At 43.8% G+C, this 25,723-nt stretch overlaps 1 protein-coding gene and 1 long non-coding RNA gene across 4 annotated transcripts in view; one reads left to right on the top strand and one right to left on the bottom strand.

Annotated features, from left to right (window-relative positions):
- Positions 1 to 332: 332 nt before the first annotated feature.
- Positions 333 to 19,041, bottom strand: LOC138785494 (uncharacterized). Its single transcript, XR_011362112.1, has 2 exons — positions 18,903 to 19,041; positions 333 to 706 (listed from the first exon to the last, which is right to left on the bottom strand). It is a non-coding gene; the product is annotated as an uncharacterized lncRNA (long non-coding RNA).
- A 92-nt stretch (positions 19,042 to 19,133) lies between these two features.
- INPP5J (inositol polyphosphate-5-phosphatase J) overlaps positions 19,134 to 25,723 on the top strand; it is a 38,427-nt gene continuing 31,837 nt past the window's right edge. For 2 of the 3 annotated variants that reach the window (XM_069961496.1, XM_069961494.1), the window contains exons 1-4: positions 19,253 to 19,350; positions 22,728 to 23,263; positions 24,637 to 24,744; positions 25,119 to 25,227. In XM_069961496.1, coding sequence (XP_069817597.1) covers positions 19,294 to 19,350; positions 22,728 to 23,263; positions 24,637 to 24,744; positions 25,119 to 25,227 — 810 coding nt within the window. In that variant the 5' untranslated portion in view covers positions 19,253 to 19,293. Of the gene's footprint in view, positions 19,196 to 19,252; positions 19,351 to 22,727; positions 23,264 to 24,636; positions 24,745 to 25,118; positions 25,228 to 25,723 lie in introns of those variants that run through there. The other variant, XM_069961497.1, reaches the window with a different exon arrangement.

Here is a 25,723-nt window from a genome sequence, read left to right as displayed (position 1 = left end):
CATGGTATACAGCCAGAATGCGGACCGTATGTCATTTATGTGTGCATACTGCCTAAGGCAGGGATAGGAACCCTCCAGCTGTTGCAAAACTACAATTCCCATCATGCCTAGACAAGCTGTCCAGACAAGATGGGAATTGTAATTTTGTAAAAGCTAGAGGACCAAAGGTTCCCCATCCCTTTCCTAAGGCCTTGTTCACGCGCGCAATTTCTTTAGCATTCATGTACACTAGTTTTCATATAGTTTTTTTTTTTACAAGCATTTTTATTTTCTCACATTTAAAGCATGATTTTTATCATAGTGTATCTAAGTCATATTGTATGTATGTAGACTTTATAGACAATGCCTTTATTAGACTCTATGGTCAATGTGAAGAGTACAATAATTCAGGATTTTTGTTTTAACTATAGATAGCCATATTGAAAATGCAAAGAAAAAAATAAAAAGCATTCCTAAAAAGGGTATTTTTATTCATTATGTAGGTAATTGATATAATTATTCCTTTCCATCTGAAAGTTCCTGGAATTCTTTCCTTCCATTGGGTCATGGGATCTCAGAGTGACCCCGTGGAAATCCCATGTGTTTCTGTGCTTTTGATTAGATCACCATCTCAGCTACTAGCAGCTCCTGTATGATGAATCTGCACACAAGTTCTCCATGATGGAATACGCTCCTATTGCAGTTACTGATGAAGATTATACAGCTCCTGTCACACAGATATAATAGAGGAGATGACAGTTTAGTCTTCCTGGTTTGTATATCTCTCAGCATTTTTAGGACAATATAGACGTATGGATTATTATAGTGTTCTACCGCCAGGCCAAGATGAGACTCGCTCTAGCGGCACAGAGGAAGGGAAGTATGTAACATGAAGTTAAAGATGGAGGCTGGTCAGAAAGGAGAGAAGGTCGGTATACAAAGAAGTGAGCACAGTGATATACAATCAGGAGAAACGGCTTTATCTATCGTGTAGCTAAAGAATACACATCTACTGTTTTTCTCTCTCTTTTTTTTTTTATATGATTTTTGATATGGGTGGAATATGACAATATGATTCATGGTCATACAATACAAAGTGGGGAAAACAACTTCTGAAGGCTGATGTAAAAGAGTTAGAGGCTGAACGTGAATTGGAGGGGGGTGAATTAGAGTGCAAATCCAATAAATAAAAACATTGGTCCCTTTCCTTTTATAGAGGATTTTACATGGAACAACTTTTTAGCTTATTTTTTGTTTTGGCCATTTATATCCCCCCCCTCCCAATATTCCCCTCTTATATGTCTTTTCTTAAAGTGTCACTGTTGTTATAACTTTTTAAAATCTAAATTAAAGGCTAACTAATTAAAGACAAATCTGACCTGCTAATAGCCCCCTACTGCACATGGGGCACCTCTGGGAGCACTGTCTTGCCCCCACAGTGCGAGCTGGCGTGCTCCTTCTAATGACAATCAATGGAGTGGAGGGGGGGGTAGTGCTCCTAACGGTGCTCCAGACCAAGGATTACACTGCTAAAAGCATGGAGATTGTGCAGCGGAGGTGAAGGTAAGAGACATACCTTCCTCCTCTGTGCCATGTGCACAATAGGGAGCTATCAGCAGGTTACATTTGTCTAATTTACTGATAGTTCCGCTTTAACTGTAAATGTGAAATAAGGCATGTTTACAATATACATGCATCATTTTTTTTTTATCATGGAAAACACGGCACTTCCTGTTTGTAGACTCTTTTTCTTTTTTTTTTCCTCTTAACTCCCCGGCATCCTGACTCCCCGGCGCTGTCCCGCCACAGTGCACTGATTGGCTAAGCATGACGCCCAGATACTGGGAGCCACGGCTGGAGCACGGACCGGGTAATGTATGCATCGGGCCGCGGGGGGTTATGGGGGCTGCCGCTTACATACTCGCAGCGGGATGACAGCTGTGTGTGTGTATGCTATGGCTGCATTCAGGGAAGGGGGGGTTGGTTCATAATAAAGAAGTCCTATTTAACCATCCCCGTGCCCACTCTATATCACTATGTGTGACCCCTTTATATCACTGTGTGACCCCTCTATATCACAGGTATCTGGCATTGTTAGCAGTGCATCTTTGTGCATGATGAATATTAGAAACATAGAAGATGTCGGCAGAAGTCGCCCCAGGATCATGTAGGACATTAGGGAGAAGCTGCTGAGCCAGTGTGATAAATAACTCCCCTGGTATCTGTCCGGCCATTTATGAAGGAGCAGGAGTCGGAGTCGGTCCTGATAAAATTCAGGAGTCAGAGTTGGAGTTGGAGATGCGGCTTACCGACTACACAGCCCTGCCTAAGTCTAAATAAATGTAAATCTTAAAATCTTTCCTCATAACCCAGGGCACTCTATTCTCTTTATCAATGTATTATTAGTATGTCATGAATGTTGCACACAGACTAAAGCTCCTGTAGGTATCACAAACACTTGGGTGCCCCCCCCCCCCCTCCACAAACACTATAGCTGTAGATAAGGCACCTGCTGGGATACTGCTATATTGAGAGGTTTTGGATGCCAACACTTTCTGACATCTAGAGGATTGTCACAGTACAAAACCATGAAATACGATCAATTCACTGTACAGCTTGTAAACAAGAAGATCCGGGACCGCTTAGAAGGTTTCTGGGATAGAACAGCCAAAAATCAATAAGTAACTATATATATATATATATATATATATATATATATATATATATATACATATATATATACTGTATATATATATAAACATTGTTATACATTTTTTTTGCCTTTTGCTGCCAGAACAGTGTCCACTTTTGAGCTAATGAAACAAAACCTGAAGACAAGTGGCAAAAGCCACCCCGAACTGTACATCAGCACTTCCCAAACGTTATACGTGGACTTTACTAGCCAATATATGGCGATGCCAGGCCCTCATCAGACTTTAGAGTTGTTTTTCTGGGGGTAAAAAATCATTTATGCTTAACTCACAAATGTTAAGAATCCCACGGTTATCATATAGAGAGAAATTGTTTGATACCACATAGAACATTAACCCTTTGAGGACCAGGCCCAAAATGACCCAGTGGACCACGCAAATTTTGATCTTTGCGCTTTCATTTTTCCCTTCTCCCCTTCTAAGAGCTCTAGCACTTTCAGTTTTCTATCTACAAGCCATGTAATGGCTGATTTGTTACAAGAATAGTTGTACTGTGTAATGGCGTCTTTCATTTTACCATAACATGTATGACGGAATCCCAAATATATTATTTATGAAGATATAAATAGGTGAAATCGTTTTTTTTTTGTTTTTTTTTAAGGAAATCCTTTTTTTTTGGCAATTAAATATAAATAAAATAGCCCTATTGTGACGCTTTTAACGGTTTTATTTTTTCACCTAGAGCTCTGGTTTTTATTAATACCATATTTGTGAAGATCGGACGTTTTGATCACTTTTTATTAATTTTTTTTATATATAATGTAAAATAAAATCGTCTACGCCGTTCGCAATGACGCTTGTTATATTTTAATAGATCGGACAATTACGCACGCTACGATATATTATATGTTTATCTATTTTTATATGTTTTATTTATATAATGGGAAAGGGGGGTGATTTAAACTTTTATTGGGGGAGGGGTTTTGGGGCAGTGTGTTGGTGATTTTAACCTTTTTTTTTTTTTTACACATTTTAAGTCCCTTTGGGGGACTTGTACATTCATAACTTTGATTGCAGACACTGATCAATGCTATGCCTATGTGTGATAGGCGATCTGTTCATTGAGCTTGCCTGTGCAGGCTCAGTGACCAGAGCGCCGATCGGACCGCACGGAGGCAGGTGAGAGACCTCCAGCGGTCTGTTTTAACAATCGGGACCCCCGCAGTCACACGGCGGGGGTCCCGATCGGTAAGTGACAGGGGACTCCCCCTGTCACTTACACTTAAATGCCGCGGCGGCGTTTAAGGAGTTGATGTCACGCTGTAGCGCGTCATTAACGGTGAGGCGCTCCGGAGCGCGCTTCATAGCTCAGGATGTACCGGTACGTCCAGGGTCATCTGGGGACAGACTTCCAGGACGTACCGGTACCTAGGGGTTAAAGTGTACCTGTCGTTTCATTTAATTTTTTTTGCAGAAATCAATAGTCCAGGCGATTTGCAGAAACTTTGTAATTGGTATTATTAGTATTTTTAAAATAAAAAAGCAGTATGAATCTCTCCCCCTGTCTTCATGGTTCTCTATGGAGAGGGGAGGGCTGGAGGGAGATGAGACACCAAGACAGGACAACAAAGAGTTCATTTACAGCTACATCTCCAGCTATCTCCTCTGAGGGGGGAATCTGGGGAAAGTATTTTTGAATGGAGATAATTGCATATTTGCCTAATAAACCCAATTACAAAGTTTTTTAAAATCGTCTGGACTATTGATTTCTGCAAAAAAACTAAACAAAAAAACCAACAGTGACACTTTAACCCCTTAAGGACAGAGCCTGAAATGGCCTTAATGACAGAGACAAATTTTATGAATATGACCAGTGTCACTTTATTCATTAATAACTTCGGGATGCTTTTACCTATCCGGCTGATTCTGAGATTGTTTTCTCGTGACATATTGTACTTTACATTTCTGGTAAATTGGAGTCGATACTCATAACAAATCTTTATGAAAAAAACCCAAATAATGTGAAAAAATGTGAAAAAATGCATTTTTCCAACTTTGAAACTTTTTTGCGTATACAGAAAGTGGTTATACCACATAAATTATATATTAAATAGCATTAGCAACATGTCTACTTTATGTTGGCGGCATTTATTAAACTATCTTTCATTTTTTTTAGAAAAATAGGAAGCTTAAAACATTAGCAGCAAATTTCCAAATTTTCAGTAAAATTTCAAAATCAGATATTTTTAGGGACCTGTTCAGGTTTAAAGTGTATTTGAGGGGCCTGTGTGTTAGAAAGCCCCACAAAGCACCCCATTTCAGAAACTGCACCCCCCAAACTCTACAAAAGCACATCCAGAAAGTGTTTTAACCCTTTAGGGGAGTCACAGAAATAAAAGCTAAGTGTGTAAGGAATTTGAAAATTTTAATTTTCTGTGCAGAGATTTTATTGTAATCCAATATTTTTCATAATTATAAACCTATCACCAGAGAAATGCACCCCAATAATTATTGTCCCGTTTCTGCAGTTTATAGAAATACCCCATATGTGACCCTATTGCGCTATTTGACGCAACCACAAGCCTCAGATATAAGGGAGCGCCTAGTGAATTTCAACGCCTCCGTTATATTTGGTCATTTCTGACTGTACCACTTCAGGTTGGCAGAGGCTCTGGGGTGCCAAAACCTAAAAAACACCCCTAAAGGGAAAACATTTAGAAAACTACACCCCTCAAGGAATGTAACAAGGGGTGCGGTGAGCATCTGGACCCCACAGGTGCTTCACAGATTTTCAGAACAATATGGCTTGAAAAAAGAAAAAAAAAATTTTTACACTAAAATGTTGTTCTAGCCTTCAATTTTTCATTTTCTTAAAGGGATAAGAGGGAAAAAAAGACAAAAAATGTGTAGCGCAGTTTCTCCCGAGTACGGAAATACCCCACATGTGGCGATAAAGTGCCAAGGGGGCGCAGGACGAGCCTCCAAAGGGAAGGAGCGCCAATTGGCTTTTGGAAGCTGAATTTCACTGAAAAGGATTTCAAGGGCCATGTCGCATTTACAGAGCCCTCGTGCTGCGAAGACACTGGAAACCCCCCACAAGTGACTCCATTCTGGAAACTACACCCCTCAAGGAATCTAACAAGGGGCACAGTGAGCATATGGACCCCACTGGTGACGAGCACAAATGTGGAACAATGTGACGTGAAAGGGAAAAATTTCATTTTTTCACTTTCATGGCACAAATGTGGCCGTCATCAAGGGGTCCATATCCTCACTGCACCCCTTGTTAGATTCCCTGAGGGGTGCAGTTTCCAGAATGGGGTCACTTGTGGGGGGTGTCCAGTGTTTTGGCAGCACGAGGGCTCTGTAAATGCAACATGGCGTTCATCATCCATTCTAGCCAAATCCAACCTCCAAAATCCAAATGGCGCTCCTTCCCTTCGGAGGCTTGCCCTGCACCCACATGGCGCTTTATGTCCACATGTGGGGTATTTACGGACTCGGGGGAAATTGCTCTACACATTTTGTTTTTTTTCCCTCTTTTAACCCCTTGTGAAAATGATAAATTCAAGGCTAAACCAACATTATAGTGTAAAAAATTTAATATTTCATTTTCACGCCACATTGTTCCACATTTGAGTCCGTCACCAGTGGGGTCCATATGCTCACTACACCCCTTGTTACATTCCTTGAGGGGTGCAGTTTCCATAATGGAGTCACTTGTGGGGGGTTTCAACTGTCTTGGCAACACAGGGGCCTTTTGAATGCAACATGGCCCCTCGAAATCCATTCCAAATCCAGCCTTCAAAAACCAAATGGCGCTCCGTCCCTTCAAGAGGCTTACCCTGCACCCGCATGGCGCTTTATGTCCACATGTGGGGTATTTCCGTACTCAGGGGAAATTGCGCTACACATTAAATGTTTTTTTTTATCTTTTAACCCCTTGTGAAAATGAAAAAATCATGACAAGATTAATGATTTAGAGTAAAAATTTTACAAAAATTACACTAAATGTTGGTCTAGCCTTGATTTTTTTCCATTTCCACAAGGGGTTAAAAAAGAAAATGAACACAAAACGTGTAGGGTAGTTTCCCCTGAGTACGAAAATACCCCACATGTGGGTATAATGTGCTATATGGGCCCAGGGCAAGCCACCAAAGGGACAGAGCGCCATTTAGAGGCTGGAATGGAGGATGGAGGCCATGTCGCAATTACAAAGCTCCTGTGCTGCCAGGTCAGTAGAAACCCCCGACAAGTGACTCCATTCTGGGAACTACACCCCATAAGGAATCTAACAAGGGGTGCAGTGAGCATATGGACCCCACTGGTGACGGGCACTTACGTAGAACATGTGCCGAGAAAATAAAAAATACAATTTTTTTCATTTTCACGTCCCAAATGTGGCCGTCACCAGGGGGCCATATACCCGCTGCCCCCCTTGTTAGATTCCTTATCGGGTGTAGTTTCCAGAATGGGGTCACTTGTGGGGGGTTTCTACTGTCCTGGCCGCACAGAGGCTTTATAATTGCATCATGGCATCCTCTAATGGGAATGGCGGCCATACCTACTTAGCTGGGGAAAAGGGACAATTCTAATTTATTTGGGGGTATTAGGCCAATTATTAGTTTATAAGGTTGGAAATGACAGGTGTCCATCAAATTCAACCTGTGTTGATCCAGAGGAAGGCAAAAACCCCTCGTGAGGCAGACGACAGTAGCCTCATCATAGGGGAAAAATTCCTTCCCGACTCCATAATGGCGATCAGAATAATCCCTGGATCAACGTGACCCCTGAAATAGGAATAAGGGACAGAATTTAGATAATGTAGAACCCCAGTGACGTGTGGTGCACCTTGGAGCGATCCAGTATGCAGAGGCCGGGGGGATCAGGACAGGTGTCACACTGGAAAATGACGTCCTTTCTGATCCCCCTGTTACCCCACACTCTGCACTTCTTCTGGGGTCTCCTGTTTTCCAGTGTGGGGGACGTCACCTGGAAAATGTTGTCCTGGTGCGATCCGGGGTCCTTCATATCCAGAAGCGCTGGGTCCGCTCCATGGCTGCTAAATATTAGGGCGCTATTACTACTTCTGATATTTTCGGATCGTGATGCAAGCTACAGGGCAGCGAGGGACCGGAAGAGGGGGCGCTGGTATAAAAGTTATCCCCGTACAGGTGGTGACCTTTATCCAGCAGTGGGAAGATCAGTTCCCGGACGATCTTCCCACTTGTTCCGAGGATGGGGGGGGGGGGAGGGGGCATCTGGGGGCTGGATTTGGGTGTCCCTTCCTACATACACTCTAAGGGTACGTGCACACTGTGGAATCGCGACAGATAACCCTTCGTGCATTCCACAGCTGGCACCCACCGGCGGACTGATGGAGGCGCGCGTCTCTGTCCATGTCATAGACTCCATTCTATGCACGGGCGGATTCCGCTCTCTGTCCAACGTGTTCATTCTTTGGACGGACGATGGAATCCGCCCGTGCATAACATGGAGTCTATGACACGGGTGGAGACATGCGCCCGCATCAGTCCCCCGGTGGGTGCCAGCTGCGGAATGCACAAAGGGTTATCCTTCGCCATTCCGCAGTGTGCACGTACCCTAAATCTGTAAGTGTACCCTGAGGTACGCTCACTCAGTTTGTAGAATTTCACACCATACCGTGATCTCTTATTGGGACGGTACTGGCGGAAAAGACGTGTCTGGGGGGCAGCGTACGCTACACTACCCCCCAGACATGTCACTGGATGATGAGGATGATGAGGATGAATGGAGGAAAGAAGGATCCCCCCATTCATCCTCACTGGCTGTTTCGGTGTCGGAGGCAATAATAACGTATGCGTCCGACACGAAAACACCCTGGGGGCCATCTTTATATGGGGACTAGTATATGGGGTATGTAGTGGTGTAGTGTCAAACTTTATTCAATGTAGTGTGGTGTAATGTAGTGTTTTTTTACGTGTTTTTTTACAGTAAGTATTAAAAAAAACCCTACGCCAACAAAGGAGTTGCTGATAAATGCCGCACTTATGTGCGGCACTTATAAGCAGACCGTGGCGGTAGAATATAGAAAAAAAACACCCTACGCCAAAAAGGAGGAGTTGCTGATTAGCTGATTCGTGCAATGCTGATCAACACTCAGCGGCGATAGGGTGCGGAAAATAGAAAAAAAAAAAAAAAAAAACTTTCTACATTCTGAACATCCCTGTAGCTGCTGATAAGTGTATTACACATATCAGCCGCTAGAGGGCAGCAGAGCGCAAAATACGGAAAAAGCCGACGCTGGAGCCGAAAATAGCCGAGAGAAGCCGAACGTGACGTCACGGAGGAAGCCGAAGACCCGAACGAAGACGAGGACGCCGCAAACCCGGAAGACGCCGATCAGGAGCCCGGGACAGGTGAGTAATGTACAAATACCTGCTCTGGACCCCTCGGCTACCTAGCTGAGGGGTCCAGGGCAGGTATTTACTATTTTGTGGGACTCTGATCGCCGTGCCACCGGCCCGATCGCCGTGAACGGCCGGCCGGCCGTTCACGGCGATCGGGCCGGTGGCACGGCGATCACCATTACTTTTTACAGTAATGGCGGTCGGTGCCGTCCTCGGACAGCACCGACCGCCATTTTTTTCCGGGTCATCGGGTCACCGATGACCCGGAAAGGTTCCGATCGCCGCTATTGGCTGATCTGAATTGATCAGCCTATAGCGGCGATCGTAAGCACGGGGGGTGTTAACCACCCCCAGTGCCGTGAAGCTAAGATGGCCTGCTATGATTTATAGCAGGCCATCTTCCCTGATCGCTGTGTGCGAACACGCAGCGATCGGGGAAACATCGGGCGTAAATTTACGCCCTGATGCGCCAAGTACCAGGGCGCAAGGGCGTAAGTTTACGCCCGATGTCGTTAAGGGGTTAAGGTTAGTTTCACACGGCAGTTTTTGTTAAATGTGGATTAAAAAGGAACAAGAAATAAGAGGAAGGACGTATACTTCTGCTTCCTACTGGATTCACTTCTGGCCTTGACTCAGCAGCTGGTTTCCAAAAAACTGCTGTGTGTGAAACCCGCCTTACCAAAGAACTCAATATTAAATCTAAGCTCCCCCTAGTGGTGGCTGCAGGCAGATAGAATAGAATTGGAGAGTGAGAAATGTGCATGATGTTTCATAGGCCCCATTCATACCTCCCTTTTGTCACTAGTATGTGTTTGGATATTAGCAAAGAGATATACCAATCTATACTGAGACAGGCAAGCTGAGTTTTCTACAAAGTCTGATAGAGGCTATGTGCTATTTTCCCATGCTTTTTAGTGTTGCACAAAAAAGTTTAAAGTTTTGTGTCCTGCAGGAAGTGGTGTATCCTCTGACTCAGTGCTCTCTGCTGCCACCTTTGTCCATGACAGGAACTGTCCAGAGTAGTAGCAAATCCCCATAGAAAACCTCTCCTGCTCTCCAGACTGGAAAGAATACCATTTCCTGCAGGACATGATACAGCAGCTGATAAGACAAGATTTTTTTTTATAGAAGTAAATTACAAATCTCTGGCATTTCCTTGGCCCAGTTGATTTGAAAGAATTTTCACATTTTTGCTGAACTATACCTTTAATATACCTTTTTTGCCAGTATTCCTAACGTGTACCTGCAACAAAAGCTAAATAAAATGTAAATGGGACCCCACCTACCCCTATATTGTTTTTTTGGTGTGTGAATTAGTGGCATGTTTATGTGGTTAATATGTGCTACAATTAGGCGTACTAAAGATCGTAAAGAACAAAGATCGTTAACAACAATGGCCAGAAGTAATGTTCATGATCATAGCCTTAAAAGGATATTCTACTGAAACATAACTTTTGATATGTTGTTGCCCATGGTGAGACTAACAATTCCTTCCATACTTGTTATTATTTATTCAGTCTGCTTCCCCCGATTCTTAGCTGCTGCTTTCTGCTGAAGATACAAATATCTGTATGTGAGCTTTTCTCTCTGTCTCCCCATCCTTTTCCCTCCCTTCTGAGATGGCTCATGTAAACAAGTCCCTTGCAGGCTTTTTCTGCAACATTGTAGCTTCTTTGTAATGCTGGGAGGGATAATCACAGTCAGTTCATCAGCAACTTGACCTCAGAATAACCCTCCTAGCTACAATGTGGCAGATACAGCCTGCCAGGGACTTTTACATCTCAGAAGGGAAGGGGGAGGAGGGGGAGGCAGACAGAAAAGCTCACACACAGATTTTGTGTCTTCAGCAGAAATCAGCAACTGAGAACTGGGGGAAGGAGACTGAATAGATAATAAAAAGTATGGAAGGTATTGTTAGTCTCACCAAGGGCAGCAACTTATCAAAAGTTATGTTTGAGTAGAATACCCCTTTAATGGGAAACTGTTGTTATTTTTGAGTTGTTGAGTAATTGTTATCATTAACCTTTACCTGTATACTGTACAGAAGACCCGGGGTCCATCCTATGTTAGATATATTTGGAAAGAGCAGAACTACATTATGGCACAGACGAAAAGGTCAGCATCAGCTATGCGGCTATTTATGTTTATTTGCCTGTGAAGCCGAGACACAACGTTCTCTGTCGATTTTTCCTAGTGGTTTTACAGCTGAAATAAGTTCAATAATTCATGCTTCAAAAGCCACAAATAGAACTGATCCTTACAAAAATGCTGAAGATATTGATGGTTTTTATTTTGCACCACACAGTCTGAGCTTTTTTCTTGTCACCGCTACTGACTATCATATGGTCTTCAGAAGAGGCCCACCATTCTGCCAGCGCTCAGTCCTGAAAAGATGGAGAAATGCATCTGTCTAGAGTATATAATATCTACAGTAGAGATGAACTAAGCTGGGCGTGCGCTATGCGAGTACCGGTGGCTGAAGAAGTCAGATGCAGCCCTAATGCTGCCTGGAAAACATGGATATAGCTATAGGCACCAGGAACAAGTCAGAATAGCAGCAAAATAACAGAGGAGGTCTGGGAAGGACCAAGTCTGAGGCACCACGGGCAGGAATGGGACCAGGACAGTGGTAATTCCCTGTAAAAGGGTTATCCAGGCTTGGAAAAACATTGTAACTTTCTTTCAGAAAGTTACCTGGCTATTTAAAGGGGTGGTTTGAAAAATGTGTAGTGGTACCTTGGTTTAAGAGTAACTTTGATTAAGAGCTATTTGCAAGAAGAGCTCACAGTTTTTCAAAATTTTAACTTGGACACCTCTTAAGGACATATGACGTACCCGTACATCATATGTCCCCAGGAGGTGTTCAGAGCGGGGCCGCGCGGCGACCCCGCTCTGAACCGCAGCGATCCCGGGTGCTATGTGTAGCCCCGGACCGCGGCTATTAGCAGGCACGGTCCGATCGCCGTGCCCGCTAATAAGGTAATCGGAGGCAGTTGTCAAAGTTGACAGCTGCCTCCAATTACCGGAGGCAGCCGTTCCCTGGTGTCTAGTGGGGGAGATCGCTCCTCCGGGACGTTGTCCCGGAGGAGCGATCTCCGTGTGTGGTGCCGGCCGGGGTCCGCTCCAAGATGGCGCCGACCCTGGCTCGGCACTCGTTTGTTTTCAGCTGCAGCAGCCGAAAGCAAACGAGTGCCGATCTCATTGATCTTTGCTGTATAAGTATACAGCAAAGATCTCAATGAGAGATCAAAGTGTATATACTAGAAGTCCCCCAGGGGGAATAACCCTAACCCCAGGGAGGCTTCTAGTATATGAGTAAAAAAAAAAAAAAAAAAAAAAAAGTATTGTTATTAGTAAAAAGCCCCCTCCCCTAATAAAAGTCTGAATCACCCCCCTTTCCCATGTTTTAAATAAAAGTAAATAAATAAATAAATAAATAGACATGTTTGCTATCGCCGTGTCCGTAATCGCCCGAACTATTAATCACATTGCTGATCTCGCACGGTAAACAGCGTAAGTGCAAAAAAATCCCATAGTGCAAAATTGCGCATTTTTGGTCGCATCAAATCCCGAAAAAATTTAACAAAAAGCGATCAAAAAGTCGTATATGTGCAATTAAGGTACCGATAGAAAGTAAACATCATGGTGCAAAAAATGACACCTCATACAGCCCCATAGACCAAAGCGCTATAAGCCTGGGAATGGAGCGATTTTAAGGAACGTATGTTTGTTAACAATGGTTTGAATTTTTTACAGGCCATCAGATAAAAGAAAAGTTATACATGTTATATATCGTTTAAATCGTAACGACTTGAGGAACATGCAAAACAAGGGCGAATGGCGTAAAAACAAATACCCCCAGAAAAATAAAAAAAATCATGTGGGTTTCTAGGTGGAAAATTGGCCCCGTCCTTAAGAGCTCCGTGTATTGGGTGGGATGGTGAGTGGAGGAGGGGCATGGTCTGCATAGCGGGGTCTACAGCCCTGTACTCTGACCCAGGAAGTCTCCCCCCCTTCCAAATCACATCAGATACACTTCAGGCTGGGGCTTGCATCAGGGGACAGGACGGTAGAGGTAATCTCCTCATAGCTGTTACCCCTCTCTCCCCGGACAGAGTGCTGCATGTATGTGCCCACATCTGCCCTGCTCATTCCTTCATGCTCCCTGCAGTCTCTGTCAGCCCTTGTGTTTCCCATCCTCTCCATTCCTGCTATAATGTGTCTGCACTTACAAGGAGAAGTCTTGTGAAACTAGAAAACGACAGGCAGGCAGGGGTGTCCGGGAAAATAATAAAGAAACTATACTCACCAGTCCTCATGCGCCACTCTCTCTCCCAGTGACATTGCAGCTGAAGGAGCTGCAGGAGGCCGGCGGCTATTGGATATAATTAAGCAAGAGCTACCCTATGGACAGGAGTGGAGCTGTTTCTGGGAGAAGGCTGTGTTCACACAATGCTTACATCTGTTGCGTTTTTAACATGAATTTTGATCGGTGAACTTATTGAGAGACTTGGGAGTTCACCAACCAAATGGCATCATAAATATCCAGGTAGGGATCCCCTCCTTGTCTTTTCATTTCAGCAGCTTGATATAGAACACTCTTTGGCGGCCCTTTCCACATACAGTTACATCAGATTGTCAGCAGTCTCCTTCATGTTAACAAATCTGCCGCATATAACCGTATACCAAGGGATGCTAAACTGAGTGACAGGAAATGCTGGGAATTGTTGTGTATAGAAATGTCTGTGAACCACAAGTGTCCCTCCAAAAAGTTGGGCGGTATAAAGGAAGGACTGACTGCAAAGCATTATGGGGAAGCTTGATGTCATGTGTTTTCAATCATCATCTTTCACAGCAATGGAGCAGCTTTATCAATCTGCCAGAGACAAAACACGGTCTGATTCGCCTATAGCAACCAATCACAGCTCACCTTTCATATCATAACAAGCTCTTTTAAAATAAAGCTGATATTTGATTGGTTGCTATGGGCAAGTTATGCTGCGTTTACACGTAACGATTATCGTGCGAATTTGCGCGATAACGGTCGAATTGGAACGATAATCGTACGTGTAAACGCAGCGAACGATCGAACGACGCACGATAAATCGTACATCGTGATCTTTCATCAGGTGAGCAAATCGTCGTTCATCGTACGCAAAGAATTCGCAAATCGTTCCGTGTGAACAGTCGTTCGCCGATTTAACCAATGTGTGAGATAGGCTTAAACGATCGCAAAACGATCGCAGTGCGAATTTTCGTACGATATATCGAACCGTCTAAACGCTGATCGTTATAAAAAAAAATCGTAAATCCGACATCGCTAATCGTACGATCGGGCCAATAATCGTTACATGTAAACGCAGCATTAGACTGCCTAAGTTGCGCATGGCAACCAAGTACAGTTTTAGAAGAGTAATTGGAGAAATAAAAGCTGAGCTGTGATTGGTTGCTATGGGCCACATCAAACTATATTATTTAGTGTTCTTAGTGTAGCCGTATCATAAGTTGTTTGCTTGGTTACAAGTGTGTTTAGTGACCTATGCAGTAAAGCACGTCGCCAGTCATTATTTGGTTAATGCTTCAGAAGTGTTTACCTGCAGTTACCATGGTAACCATGCACTGTGATGACAAGCGCTTATGTCATAAAGAAGCTTCCATAAAGCAATGCACCGCGCCCTGATCAGTGCCATCTTGGATGCGCCAGAGGACCTTGAGCTTGACTACTCTACTGCCCCCTACCCTTGATGTAATTTGGAGGTTCTAGCAGGGGAAAAGGGGTGGTCTGCTTTAGACTACCCCTTCATCAAGTCTCCACCTTTTTGAGAAGTGGACCTGGATCTGTGAGGGAGAAGAAATACATCCGCCTAGCCATCAATAAGGTCACATATATTGCAGCCAGATCTTTCTCATATCCAGTTTATAGTATGGTATTACTCTCTAAGCCCAGGGGAGGGGCAACTCTCCAGCCATGGCTCCCTTGGGGTTTCCCCCACAGGGGGTTTTTCCTCACCTGAGTGCTGGAGGGTGACTCTTCGTGAGTTGGGGGTCTGCCATTTTCAGTGTCATGTAATTTTAAATAAAATTGGGACCCTTTGACACCTGATTACAATGTGTTGTGTCTTCATTTTGTGTTCTTTGGTTGAACTTATACCTAAATCTGCAAGTTTTTTTTAAAGTGGCATAGCATATCATAGCAGCATGGACACCACCATAAATATACATCATTTATATGTTGCAGGGAAATTATAAAATCAGGGATTTCATCTATTCCCTAAGAATTTCATGTATGTATCGTGCATGTGTGTATGTTTACTATGTATGCATATAGGTAATGTGCATTTCTTTATACCTGTGTATACCTGTGTATATATTTTGCACATTTGTATGTAATATGTATGTACAGGTTATGTTCAATAATTTGTAATTCCGCCTACCATAACTAAACTTGCTGGAGACTGCTGGTGTCAATTGAGCAGGGAGAAGCCTTTTTGGCTCTTTGTACCAGAGAATAAAAGTATTTTCTATGCTATGGAAGCACAGACAAATATATTTAAGGTACCAGGTGTTTTCTTGACCTAACAGCATCTAACAGTGTCAGCAGTTTGGAACATGAGTCACAGCTGACAGATTCCCTAAAAGAGAAGTCTTGTGAATCTAATAGAGATGAGCGAACTTCGAGCATGCTCGAGTCGATCCGAACCCGAACTTTCGGCATTTGATTAGCGGTGGCTGCTGAATTTGGATAAAGCCCTAAGGCTATGTGGAAATCATGGATATAGTCATTGGCTGTATCCATGTTTTCCAGACAACCTTAGAGCTTTATCCCAGTTCAGTAGCCACCGCTAATCAAATGCCGAACGTTTGGGTTCGGATCGACTTGAACCCGAACCCGGTTCGCTTATCTCTAGAAACTAACAAATGACAGGTATGCAGGGGGGTACATGAAGATAATAAAGAAAGTATACTTACCAGTCCCTGTGCCCCGTAGTGCTGCTCTCAGGTGTCTCTCTCACAGCTGCCAAAAGTAATTTTCGCCTGGGTTCGTGTATGTCCCTGGCTCCCCCAGCTGCAATGTCACAGAGCAGCTGATGGATTGCCTGCTCAGCCAGTCAGTGACTGCAGCGGTGTTTCGTCTCAGTCACTGATTGGCTGAGCAGGTGATCCACCGGCCAAGTATGTGACGTTGCAGCTGGAGGAGCTGCAGGAGGCCGGCGTCTGTTAAGGGAGTGCTGTGAGGGCACGGGGACAGGTAAGTATACTTTTGTGATTATGTTCCTGCACCCCCCTGCCTGTCTGAGATTTATTAGTTTCATGATACTTCTACTTTCAAGAAAATTAAGTGGCATGCTATACTGTTTGTATAGAGTGACTGACAAGTTACTAGCAGTGAGCTAGCATCGCTGGTCACACACACAGCTCTGTGCAAAGTCACTATAGTAATGTGAAAGGTTTGACGCTGGTTATATTTGGTATATGTAGGATGGGCCCCTAGAATTTAATTCCCTGGTGGGCCCAAGGTGCCCCAGTCCGACAGTCCTCTTGACATCTAGCAAATGGCCACTTCATTAGACGTGGCACGGTGGCAGTGACCCACCCTCAGTCACTGGTTGAGAGAGCTGGAGAGCAGAAAGCGCTTAGCAATGGCCATTTGAAAAAAACAGTTCAATACAATTTTTTCATCCCACTCTGAGCACTTTTATAGGGGTACTCTAGAGAAGGAGTAAACTAGTGCCAGAAAGCTATACAAATTTGTAAATGACATTATGTTTACATAATGACAGTATACAGGGTCACCTGGCATACATAATAAGAGTATATGGGGGGTGTCACTTGGCATACATAATAAGAGTATATGGGGGTCACCTGACATACATAATAAGAATATATGAGGCGGTAGGTTTCACCTGGCATACATAATAAGAGTATATGGGGGTCACCTGGCATATATAATAAGAGTATATGGGGGTCACCTGGCATACATAATAACAGTATATTGGGGTCACCTGGCATATATAATAAGAGTATATGGGGGTCACCTGGCATACATAATAAGAATATATGAGGCGGGGGGTTTCACCTGGCATACATAATAACAGTATACGGGGGTCACCTGGCATATATAATAAGAGTATATGGGGGGTTTCACTTGGCATACATAATAAGAGTATATGGGGGTCACCTGACATACATAATAAGAATATATGAGGCGGGGGGGTTTCACCTGGCATACATAATAACAGTATATGGGGGTCACCTGGCATATATAATAAGAGTATATGGGGGTCACCTGGCATACATAATAACAGTATATTGGGGTCACCTGGCATATATAATAAGAGTATATGGGGGTCACCTGGCATACATAATAACAGTATATTGGGGTCACCTGGCATATATAATAAGAGTATATGGGGGTCACCTGGCATACATAATAAGAATATATGAGGCGGGGGGTTTCACCTGGCATACATAATAACAGTATACGGGGGTCACCTGGCATATATAATAAGAGTATATGGGGGTCACCTGGCATACATAATAACAGTATATTGGGGTCACCTGGCATATATAATAATAGTATATGGGGGGGGGGGTCACCTGGCATACATAATAACAGTATATGGGGTCACCTGGCATACGTAAAAAGAGTATATGGGGTCACCTGGCATACATAATAAGAGTGTATGGGGTCACCTGGCAGCCTGGCATAGATAATAGGAGTATATGGGGTCACCTGGCATACAAAATAAGGGTATATGGGAGTCACCTGGCATATATAATAAGAGTATATGGGGGTCACCTGACATACATAATAAGAATATATGGGGGGGGTTCACCTGGCATACATAATAAGAGTATATGGGGGTCACTTGGCATACATAATAAGAGTATATGGGGTCATCTGGCATACATAATAATAGTATATGGGGGGGGGGGTCACCTGGCATACATAATAACAGTATATGGGGTCACCTGGCATACGTAAAAAGAGTATATGGGGTCACCTGGCATACATAATAAGAGTGTATGGGGTCACCTGGCAGCCTGGTATAGATAATAGGAGTATATGGGGTCACCTGGCATATATAATGAGAGTATATGGGGGGAGGGGGTGTTCACCTTGCATTCATAATAAGAGTATATGGGGTCATCTGGCATACATAATAAGAGTGTATGGGGTCACCTGGCAGCCTGACATACACAATAAGAGTATATGGGGCCACCTGGCATACATAATAGAGTATATGGGGGGGGGGGGGGGTGTTCACCTTGCATTCATAATAAGAGTATATGGGGGGGTCACCTGGCTTACATAATAAGAGTATATGTAAGGGGGGTAACCTGGCATACATAATAAGAGTATATGGGGCCACCTGGCATACGTAAAAAGAGTGTATGGGGTCACCTGGCAGCCTGGCATAGATAATAAGAGTATATGGGGTCACCTGGTATATAATAGAAGTATATGGAGTCACCTGGCATAGATAATAAGAGTGTATGGGGTCACCTGGTATATAATAGCAGTATATGGGGTCACCTGGCATAGATAATAAGAGTATATGAGGTCACCTGGTATATAATAGAAGTATATGGAGTCACCTGGCATAGATAATAAGAGTATATGGGGTCACCTGGTATATAATAGAAGTATATGGAGTCACCTGGCATAGATAATAAGAGTATATGGGGTCACCTGGTATATAATAGCAGTATATGGGGTCACCTGGCATAGATAATAAGAGTGTATGGGGTCACCTGGTATATAATAGCAGTATATGGGGTCACCTGGCATAGATAATAAGAGTGTATGGGGTCACCTGGTATATAATAGCAGTATATGGGGTCACCTGGCATAGATAATAAGAGTGTATGGGGTCACCTGGTATATAATAGCAGTATATGGGGTCACCTGGCATACACAATGCCAGTCTGGGGTGAAGGTTCCCGGACGCAGCTGCCCAGGTTCCTCTTCCTGTGCTGCCAGTCTCCTCCCCGGCTCCTGCCCGCTGTCTGATGCCACTTACCAGGCTGGGTAAGGACAGCCATATAGCCGCTCCTGGTTAACCCCTTGCACCCGGAAACCGCTGGTTAATAATTGGTGGAACTGAGCAGGAAGCCGCCTGACCTTGTGCAGCAGCAGCCGCCGCCTGGCCCTTTAATGTCCTCCTGCAGGTTGGTCCCTGACGTCACCTGCTAGTGAGGGGCTGCCAGGCAGAGGAGGAGGGGGAGGAGGAGGAGGAGGAGAGGAGAGGAGCATCTGCCGAGCAGCTATGGCAGAGCACAGGGACCGCGGGAGGACACACAGGGCGCAGGATGCGGGCACCCAGGTAATGCATGCCAGTGCTGGGCAGGGCATCAGGCTGGAGGGGAAGGTGGCATGGCTGTAATCCCATAGAGACTGCTGCCCATACATACATATCCAGGAGGCATATGAAGCCATTAAAAGTCATCCTGCAGGGGGTGGAGGGTGCCATGCCATTCAGCCCATATACCCATCTGCTGCCAGCACTGACCTTGAGCTCATCACCTATGTAACCCTATAGTGCAGTGCTGGGATTAACCCTTCCTGTGTCCCATTACTTTGTCCCAGTGGTGTCCCCATTGACTCGTGTGACCCTGCTCCATAGTCGCTACCATCCCCTTTCACCTTGTCCTTCGCTTATCCCAGGCTCATAGCGGCCAGATAAATGCTCCGAAAGCTGCGCGTTTATTTTTAGCCCCCCGTACAATACTATTTGTAGAGGGCGAATGTGACTCAGATAAGGGGAGTAGTAACACCCAGCTCTTCTGTATGCCCCCCTGCGGTGTCAGGACGTGGAGCCACACATAGGATAGAATAACTATGGGCCTATAAATAGCCCCGAAAAAAAATTCCCTCCAAACTGGGTAAAGCCGCCACATTGACTGTTACACAGCTTTCCCGGGAAAAGAGAGTCACTTGATGGATTACAACACTGAGTGCTAGAAGATGGTAGTGTTAAAGATATGGCGGATACTTCTATTCATCTAAGGTTGTTTTCACATTGGGGCTATAGCTTCTGTTTTTTTTTTTGTTTTTTTTCAAGGAAATGGTCTGCCAGCTTGATCAGCCAAAAGACGCCACCAGCACCTGGCGGACCTCATCGACTTATAATGGGGTCCATTGGGTTCTGCTAAGATGGCCGTTCTTTGATGGGAATATAGTGCAGTGTGCAGGGTTGATTCCTTGTGAAGAATGGTGGAATCTGTGTAGAACTGAGCCTAAAGCATGATTAATTGTAAACTCCTAAACCATATTATTTGTGTAGCGTTTTATAATATTTTGTCAATTAGTATGGTAGTAATATTATTTAGCCAGAACGTGGACCTCCATATGTATTTTTTTTTTTTTAAATCACCTGGTCCCAGAAAGTGCCAGCAATTTGTAATTTACTTCTATTAAAAAATCTCAAGTCTTCCTGTACTTATCAGCTGCTGTATGTTCTACAGGAAGTGGTGTATTCTTTCCAGTCTGACACAGTGCTCTCTGCTGCCACCTCTGTCCATGTCAAGAACTGTCCAGAGCAGTAGCAAATCCCCATAGAAACCTGCTCTCCAGATTGGGAAAAAAAATAACACTTTCTGCAGGACAAACAGCAGCTGATAAGTACTGGAATACTTGAGATTTTTTTTTTTTATTATTGAATTAAATTACAAATCTCTGGCATATTCTGGCACCAGTTGATTTGAAAGAATTTCTTTTTTTGTATACAACCCCTTTAAGCTGCTAATACGCGGTATATGTGGGCCTCCTCATTGTTGGGCATCATCTCTGATTGATATTACTTGCTGACGCCTACTGTTTTCCCTGGAGATGAGCAGTGCTGGCAACTAGTCAATTCTTGCCTTTTCATTGGGATGTATGTGTACAGTCATCCCTTCTTATTCATATTAATAGGAACATTTGTGTATACACATACATATGGGCACCCAGCGTTTGTTCCTCCATATAGATATTAGTGTACTTTTTCATTATGTACTGTTTTGCTGAGATACTCTGCCCTCCTACATCGCGTCCTCATGAAGTCTCAGCTATCTGTACAGGGTGACATCAGATAGATCACAATGTTTCTTATATTGAGCTAAGGCTTGTCGTAAAAATTGCCAGGGCAGAGGAATATTTAATAAAAGGCCATACTCTTCACTCCTTTCATTGCTCCTGGTCCAGTGCCGGAGTTCACAGCAGAAGTGCCCAGATGATGTCCCCATCCACTCAGCTGGACCATTAGCAATCACTGATGGCATATACTGGTGATATAATCATGGTAGAACCTCTTTAAGAGAGTTAGCTTAGAATTCAAAACTTTTCTATAGAACTCAATAAATAGATAAAAGATTTCAATAGGTAAAATACAGAACCTGGTAACATAGCTATTTGAGGTGAGTGCAACTCATTCAGCATGTGATTTTTGGTGGCTGGAGAAGATGGATGCAGCCCTGAGGTTGCCTGGAAAGCATAGATTCAGCCATGTAGGCTGGACTCCCTAGGGCTAGATCCAACTTCTTCAGTCACCGGTATTCCAAAGGCGCATAATTGGACTCAATCTTTAAAAAAACTATAGCTCAGATTCTTAGGTCCCACATAACCAGAATCCTTAGGTCCCCGTCAGTCCCATGTGTTTCCTGGACCCTGTGTATATTGTGTCCATCCAGTTGGCTGTAAAATTTAGCTGCAGATCTTTAAAGTGACTCTGTACCCACAATATGTGCCCCCCAAACCGCTTGTACCTTCAGACAGCTGCTTTTAATTGAAGATCTGTCCTGGGGTCCGTTCGGCAGGTGATGCGGTTATTGTCCTAAAAAACAACTTTTAAATTTGCAGCCCATGCCAAACGGCTGTGGCCTAAATTGTGTATGCATTAGGCTGGCACACCCTCACTGTCCCTCCTCCCCACCCTCTTCATCATTAGGAATGCTCTAGGCAGGCATTCTCCTATTCATCACCTGTGTGAGCACGGCACATGGGCTGGATCGTTAAGGCACCTATGCAGTGTTCACTGCCGAGGAATAGGAAAAATCCTGCCAGTGGCATTCCTAATGATGAAGAGGGTGGGGAGGAGGGATGGAGGGGTGGTGCAAGGTTAGGGAACAGATACTCCAGGCCACAGCCGTTTGGCACGGAGCTGCAAGTTTAAAAGTTGTTTTTTAGGACAATAACTGCATCACCTGCCGAACGGACCCCAGGACAGATCTGGGATTAAAAGAAGCTATCCGAAGGTACAATTGGTTTGGAGGGGGGGGGGGTCAGATTGTGGGTACAGAGTCACTTTAACCTATGATATCATAGAATAGAAAAAGAGTTATACTGTAACAAAAAAAAACATAAAACTCCCTAAGATACTGTAAAAAAAAAACATAACTCCCTAAGATAGGTAAGTACTAGACATATAATTGTCAGGCTAATTCCTTTGCTTATCCATAGATATATAGATTCAATGCAATTGGGGTGAGTTTCTTCCACAGACACAGACAGTGGGTTATGTAAACTTGGTTCAGACAGTTGAATGCTCAAACTATGTGTCCCATGTGTAAACTGTTCTAATGTAAGTGAACTCGTCCTATGTAATATGGCGTATGCTGAAATCCTAATTGTACATCTTTGGCTCCATGAACAACAGTGATGCCATTGTGCCATTGTGATCAGTAGTATGTTCACATATTATTTGTTTGTGTTTTTGCCCTATAGATGGATACGCAACGTGTATTTGTAGCTCCACCATCTCCAGAGTTGTCTGCAAGACCTGTTTCCTTGACCTCTCCTCGACTTAGTCCTGCAGGATCTAGGAGATCACAGCCTGAAGGTTCTAGTGGATCACAAAATCCACTTCCAGTGGGACAGCTGCCTATCCGTCCTTTAGCACCAGTGGGATCTTCTGCTCCTGATCGGTCACAACCAGAAGGATCTTTGAGACTCCATCCTGTGGGTTCTCAGTTCAGTCCTAAAGATGAGTCTAGTAGATCACAACCTGAGGGATCTTGCCCAGGGCTTCTATCTCCAACAAATCAATATAGACCACTCCCACCTGCTCCATCATCACCTCAACGTTCCCCAGCCCCTAGTCCGAGAGGATCACCACAACCTAGCAGATCCCACGCGTCTCCGCTCCCCATTAGATCTCAGGAACCCTGTGCGAGATCTGATTCTAATCAGCTGTCTCAAGTGGAAATAGACAAATCATCTTTCAATAGTGCTGAGCAGATCATAGCAGGAGAGGATTTTAGGTAATTGTTTAAAATTGAAAGATAATGCCCACATGGTACCAAAGTAGATGGATTTTGTCCAAACACAAGTAATGTATATATATATATATATATATATATATATATATATATATATATGAATATATAATGACCAAATGACCCTGATCGAATGTTTACATGCCCCGGTTCTTAATATCATGTATTGCTCCCTCTAACATCAGTTACAACTTCAAGTCTTTTGTGGTGGTTGTGGATGAGGCAGCTGCTCATTCTTCTTGACAAAAAGCCTCCAGTTCCTGTAAATTCCTGGGCTGTCTTGCATGAACTGCGTGCTCGAGATCTCCCCAGAGTGGCTCAAAGATATTGAGGTTAGGAGACTTAGATGGCCAATACAGAACATTCACTTTGTTCTGCTGCAGCCAATGACAGGTCGACTTGGCCTTATGTTTTGGATCGTTGTCATGCTGGAACATCCAAGTACGTCCTATGCGCAGCTTCTGGGCTGATTAGTGCAAATTTGCTTCCAGTATTTGCGGATAATGTGCTTATTCATCTTTTCTTCAACTTTGACCAAGTATCCTGTAGCTCACACATCCCCAAAACAACTAGGATCCACCTCCGTGCTTTACAGTAGGAATGGTGTTCCTTTCATCATAGGCCTTGTTGACAACTCTCCAAATGGTTGTGGCCAAAGAGTTCAATTTTAGTCTGATCACTACAAATGACCTTGTTCCGGAGGTTTTGAAGCTTGTCTCTGTGCTGTTTGGTGTATTGTAGGTAAGAAATTTGGTGACATTTTCACAGTAATGGCTTTCATCTGGCAACTGGACCATGCAGCCAATTTTTCTTCAAGTGCCTCCTTATTGAGCATCTTGAACCAGCCATACAGCTAGTTTCCAGAGAGTCATGTATTTCAACTGATGTTATTTGTCGGTTTTTCTTTGCACCCCAAAGAATTTTCCTGGCAGTTGTGGCCAAAATTTTTGTCTACCTGACTGTAGTTTGGTTTTTACAGAACCCCTAATTTTCCATATGTTAATCACAGTTTGAAAAACTGCTGACTTCCTTGGATACCAGAACAAAGTGAAGGTTCTGGAGTTGCCATCTCCGTCTCCTGACCTCAAGATCAACTCTGGGGAGATCTCAAGCACGCAGTTCATGCAAGACAGCCCAGGAATTTACAGGAACTGGAGGCTTTTTGCCAAGAAGAATGGGCGGCTTTACCATCTGAGAAAATAAAGAGCCTCATCCACAACTACCACAAAAGATCAACATGCTGCATTAGATACAATAATGGTGAATAATGGTATTTTTTTTCCCTGTGCGGATAATGTATAGATTGTGATAGATTAATGTTTACCCTTACTGCTGTATGCAATGTTTTTTCTCTGCAGGATATATATTATAACATGGAATGTCGGCTGTTCTGTGCCACCTTCAGATCTTACGGGTCTTCTTTGCCTTAATGCTGGAGATGGCAAGACTGATATGTTTGTTATTGGGTAAGACAATATCTCTTTCCCTGCATAAGCAGCTCTGTTGTCCCTGGTAAGGTCCCTATACACTTTACACTTATGTTGGCTGCACTGCCATCAGTATAAAGTGTATGGGGCTCTCCCAAGACTAGGCATGATGGAATTTCACTGACTTCTTTTGTTCTCAGATAGATAAGCCTCTGCCAGAGCTGTCTGGCTGCAGCTTACACCTCCCTTTCCCATAGAGAATACAGGGACCTTTTGTTGCAAACCTTCGGGAGAAGGAGTACAGGAGAAGAAGGGAGAGATAACTGTCGGTCGAATGAATATTTGGCCATCTGTTATTAAAGGTGTATGGCCACCTTTTGAGCTATCAGCCTGATCATACCATGTCTCTACAGGTTACAGGAGGTCAATTCTATGATCAATAAGCGTTTAAAGGATGCCCTGTTTTCAGATCAGTGGAGTGAAATGTTCATGGATGTCCTGAGCCCTTTCAGCTATGTGCTGGTGAGATCTGGAGCAGGAGAGCATGTGGATCACAGTCTGGCTTCTCTCATATACATGTCTTAGATGTCTTAGATGTCTGTCTTGTGCATGTGGCATGCATCTATAATGTAAACTAATCATTAATTCATAAACTAACATATATATAGAGAAAGAGAGCAAAAGAGAGAGATGTCTTGTATCACACATCAAAATATCTACAACATTAATGGGGAACTACGGTTAAGAAAGATTTAACTCCCCTGTTCAATCCCCTGCTATATTCTAAGCTTGTTTGTAATAGGTTTCTATTACATGAATTGGTCTGTTTGTCTGCAGCATATCCTGATTCACACCTTGAAGCTGCAAAAAATCCGCACTTCCTGGTCCACTCTGTCTCCACTCCTCTCTACTCCCCCTCCTTTATGAGACAGAGGTCACATGAACTCTATCTCTTCTGTTGCCAGATAATCTGTAACCACGCTCACCACTGATATCACACTGTAATCACCTGGCCAAG

Source organism: Dendropsophus ebraccatus, chromosome 3, assembly GCF_027789765.1.
Source record: "Dendropsophus ebraccatus isolate aDenEbr1 chromosome 3, aDenEbr1.pat, whole genome shotgun sequence".
NCBI classification, from domain to species: Eukaryota; Metazoa; Chordata; class Amphibia; order Anura; family Hylidae; genus Dendropsophus; species Dendropsophus ebraccatus.
Note: the sequence above shows the minus strand (reverse complement) of the source record. Positions and strands in the feature narration are given on the sequence as shown.